This window comes from Saccostrea cucullata, unplaced genomic scaffold (genome assembly GCF_032062105.1).
Source record: "Saccostrea cucullata isolate Sc308-1 unplaced genomic scaffold, CSIRO_AGI_Scuc_v1 ctg1829, whole genome shotgun sequence".
In the NCBI taxonomy this organism is placed as follows: domain Eukaryota; kingdom Metazoa; phylum Mollusca; class Bivalvia; order Ostreida; family Ostreidae; genus Saccostrea; species Saccostrea cuccullata.
This window is the reverse complement of record NW_026920841.1, coordinates 92,850-97,376: the sequence shown is the minus strand read 5'-3', so window position 1 is coordinate 97,376 and position 4,527 is coordinate 92,850. Positions and strand designations below refer to the sequence as shown.

Genomic DNA, 4,527 nt, shown 5'->3' with positions numbered 1-4,527 from the left:
TTGAGCGTGTTCCAGTCCATCGCCATTTGGGTTTGCTATTGTCGCAAAATCTTAGTTGGTCTGAATATATTGATGGAGTTGTAAATAGTGCCAATAAAAAACTAGGCCTTCTGAAGAAGTTAAAGTTCAAAATGGGTAGAAAAAACTTAACAATATATAAATGGTGCCTGTTTTGGAGGGTAACATTTGAAATTGACACCCCAAGGAAAACCATTGTCAACCGACGCGTCAGCGGAGGTTGACAATGGTTTTCCTTGGGGTGTCAATTTCAAATGTTACCCTCCAAAACAGGCACCATTTATTTTATTATACTGAATGTCTTATTGATTTAGGACGTCAGCAAAAAAAAAAAAAACGTCGATCGTCTTTACGTTCATGTATAGAAAGCTTTCACACTCACCGGTTCACAAATCTCCTTATTGTTTGTTTGATACTCAAATTAGAGTCATTTATCATATAAAGTTTCGTTATTTCTGGCTCGCAGGCATGTATCCTACACTCGCAAGCATGTATCGTCTGTCGTTTGTTGTTTTCTAGTAAGCTACATCGGAAGCAAGCTTTTATTGACGTCAAGTTAATTCCGGTTCTTTCAAACGCGCAACTGACGTTTTGAGAATTCTACGGTGAACCGTACGCGCATAATTTCCACGCATGTGGCATTACCGTTGTGTTACCCGTTGTCACGAGTGTTGCTAAGGCCCAGGGTAATCGAACGGATTGTTAACTGCGTCTTAGCCAATCAGATTTTAGTATTTAACATGAAAGTATAATAAAACTGTATATTACATTCATCAGACCTATGCTTGAATACGCTTCGATCGTTTGGGATGGCTGCTCGAAATATGATGCAGAAAAACTTGAAAAAGTACAATTAACCGCCGCTAGAATCGTAACCGGACTTCCTATATTTGTGTCTAGAGATGCACTTTATTCTGAAACTGGTTGGGAAACTTTAAAACACAGACGATATATTGCTAAAATGACTACTTTGTACAAAATTCATACGGGACGAGCACCGGAATATTTGAAAGATATTGTCCCCAATAAGCGTGAACATGTATCTACCTATAATACCCGTAACAAACAAGATTTTATTGTTCCTAGGTGTAGATTAGAACTATTTAGAAACTCATTCGTACCTGACGCTACAAAACAATGGAATTTATTAAAAACAGATACGAGAGAAGCCGTTTCAGTCAAAACATTTAGAAAAAACTTGACAACAAAAATTGATACTCCACCACCATACTTTTCTTTTGGCAAACGATACACAAATATCATTCATGACATTACTGTATACTAAACCATGATCTATATAAACGAAATATTGTAAGTAGTCCATTATGTATATGTGGAAAAAATGAAGATGTGTATCATTATTTTTTTGCATGCACAAATTATTCCAAATTATTCCAATGCTAGAAGTACTCTTTTTAATCATTTGTTCATGCTTGATTTGGTTTCTATTGATATTAATGTATTATTGTGTGGTGCTGTTAATTTGCCTTTACAGATAAATAACAGTATTTTTGCTGCTGTTCATGAATTTATTGACGAAACATATAGATTCTCCAAATGATGTATTACATTATATTGTATCTATTTATTCATGTATCGATTGTATTATTTTTTTTCTTTTTGCATGACATATTGTATTATATAAGGAGAGGAATTCACTAAAGTTATTTAGAACTTGTTTCCAATCCTTTTGATTGATATCAATAAACTACGTTCAAAACAAGATACTTTCTATCTGTTAATCAATGATAGATTTATAAGCTGAAAAAGTTTCAACTTTATAAACCGCATAGTTTTGGAGCTTCTGTAAGAATAAAATTTTGCCATGTTGATCTTTGATATGAAACTTGAAACATTGTCGGTGAATCGTCTTACATTAAGACCGCGGAACATTAACTGGCAAAATTGGAAATATACAGCTTACGTCATTTCTATCTGTTACAATCAAAACATTCAGTGATAGACAATGCAATGGGCGGGTACAATTCGACGCGGACGTGGGGAAAACATCGGATTGAAATTGCAGATCGAAATTCATTTTTCAATCCACCTCAGCTACGCTAGAAGGCACATTATTACTGATTGACCAAGAAGACAAATAATTTCAATTTTGGCACAGTTTGAATTTTTTTTTGTCCAGTGTTTTAAATAAATTAATATTTAAGGGAGAAATATTTCATTTCTGTTTGGTAAACATATGTAAATGTTTGTGTTTGGGGGGCGGGCTGAACGATTTTTAAATCAAGTTGTGCAACAGTTTTCAGTGAGAATAAGTATAAAACTCATGCACTCCTATAATCCTAGAAATAAGATATATTGTCATGTTAAGCCATGACTTGACTCGACAATCCCCCCTTCTAGAATTAAATATCTCCTGAAAAATATTCTTTGTCTTCTATGATCTTTCGCGTTCTTAAAATTATAAGCTAAACTCATATTAATGTAAACTTCAAACAATATGTATTTGGGAGTTAAAATTAGTTGATTTTTGGATCATACATTCACTCTTTGCTTTGAAAACAGCTCAGGTGGATTGAAAATGAATTTCGATCTGCAATTTCAATCAATTTTCCCCACGTCCGCGTCGAATTGTACCCGCCCATTGCATTGTCTATCACTGAATGTTTAGATTGTAGCAGATAGAAATGACGTAAGCTGTATATTTCCAATTTTGCCAGTTAATGTTCCGCGGTCTTAGCTAGCCGCATACATATATGACTTGTTTGCACTCGAAGAGTGTGGTATTTAAATAAACCAAACAGAGTTAGATAGCCGTTTTAGACGATCGCCATTATTCTACAGAAGGTAAGAAGAATTCCAGTTTCATATTGATCATTACCAATATCCCCCAAACACATCAATGTTGAGGATTTGTTTTTCTCCATGCAGCTAGCATGAGATTTCGAATGAGTATGCTAGAAATCTCACGAAGATGAATAATTCACTCACTGATAGTGGTATAAATTATAGTATAGAGGGGTAGACCTATATATATACTTATATTTCGTCATTTACAGAATTACATGGGGAGCGCCTATGGTATAAATTGGTCCAACAAATATATTCTGTTTGTGTCACGATTGATCTTTTAAAATCAATAAGCACGGAAAGTGTGTTTAAAATATGTGTTACTTGAAAAACTATTTTCAGGTAATGGATATTTTTGCTCAGATATCTACTTATTACATACTAGAATGAATTCAAACAAATCACTATTAAATTTGATAAAAATGCACAACAGACTAATATTACATGTAGAGACAGACAACGATCAACGTAACAGATACTTGAATTTGATGACTGTACAAGTCTTAAGTCTGAATATGTAGCATGGTGCAGTAGCTTAAAGCTTTATTTTACTCAGTACATGTAGGGATGAGTGATTCAAGTGACAATGAGTCGTGGGAGTACAGTGTGGCAGAAGAAGACGTGGAGTGTGACGTATGTAAGGTAGAAGACGTGGAAATGCAGTGTGAGACCTGCCTCGTTAACATGTGTAAGAAATGTGTCCAGAAACATCTCGAGTCAAAGGAGGACGAAAAACACAGCATCTCCAGATTTCCCGGCTTCCTCCACCAATACCCAGCATGCGCCTCTCACGACAACAGGAGGTGTGAGCTGTATTGTAAAGACTGTGACGATCCTATCTGCGTCACGTGTATTACGTCAGAGAAACACCGCGGTCATGATTTACAAGACGTCCTGGAAACGTTTCTGGAAAGAGAAAAATCATTTTAAAGAGAAAGCTCTTTCGTTTGAAAGGTTTTATACCAATTACAACTTTAGTAAAGTGCAAACTAGAGACTATATTTTTATGTATATTGTTGAAGTATTAAAGCTTTGTAGATGCTATGATGTGCTTTCCACAGATATGCAATACCCAATTTTAGTCAAAGTAACATATTTTTTGCGCAAGAATTGAAGTAACAGTTTATCATTGAGTCAAATGCTGACTGACATTTTTCATACTTATTGTTAGTCCATGTTTATACATTGAATTGAAGACGTATTTTCCCGTTATTTCTCGATCATGACAAGGAGCACACAGCGGATGTGGCCGGTCAGCAGGGGATGCTCACTCCTCCATGGCACCTGATCCCACTTCTGATGTTTTGGAAGTCAGTGTTTGCTCTGCTTCTATTTTGCATCGTTTTATAGACTTTTGATCTTGAATACTGTTGTTTATATTCTTGCGTTTCATCTAATGAATTATGTTGTTAACAATAAATCTGTAGTATTAATAAAAGAATATTTACATTCAGTGTAATTTTCTTTATGAAATCCATTAGAAATCCACGACGTTCAAATCTCTATAACACACGCGAAACCTTGTCACCGCGCATTAGAATACACAGTGGGAACTATATGCATTTTTAATACTCTAGGAACACCAAAGTGTACACTGTTTTGAAACAATTTAATGAAAAAAATAAACCCTGTTAAATTTACGTAAAAATATAACAAGTGTTCGTTTAAAATTAATGTGTTACTTTTTTCCTCGCAATGATC

General features: G+C 34.8%; 1 protein-coding gene across 1 annotated transcript; it reads left to right on the top strand.

Annotated features, from left to right (window-relative positions):
- The first annotated feature begins 2,791 nt into the window (after positions 1-2,791).
- On the top strand, positions 2,792-4,218 carry LOC134258467 (E3 ubiquitin-protein ligase TRIM45-like). Its single transcript, XM_062741030.1, has 2 exons — positions 2,792-2,823; positions 3,383-4,218. Exon 2 carries the CDS (start codon positions 3,394-3,396, stop codon positions 3,754-3,756), a length of 363 nt encoding a protein of 120 aa, XP_062597014.1. The 5' UTR covers positions 2,792-2,823; positions 3,383-3,393; the 3' UTR covers positions 3,757-4,218.
- The last annotated feature ends 309 nt before the right edge of the window (positions 4,219-4,527 follow it).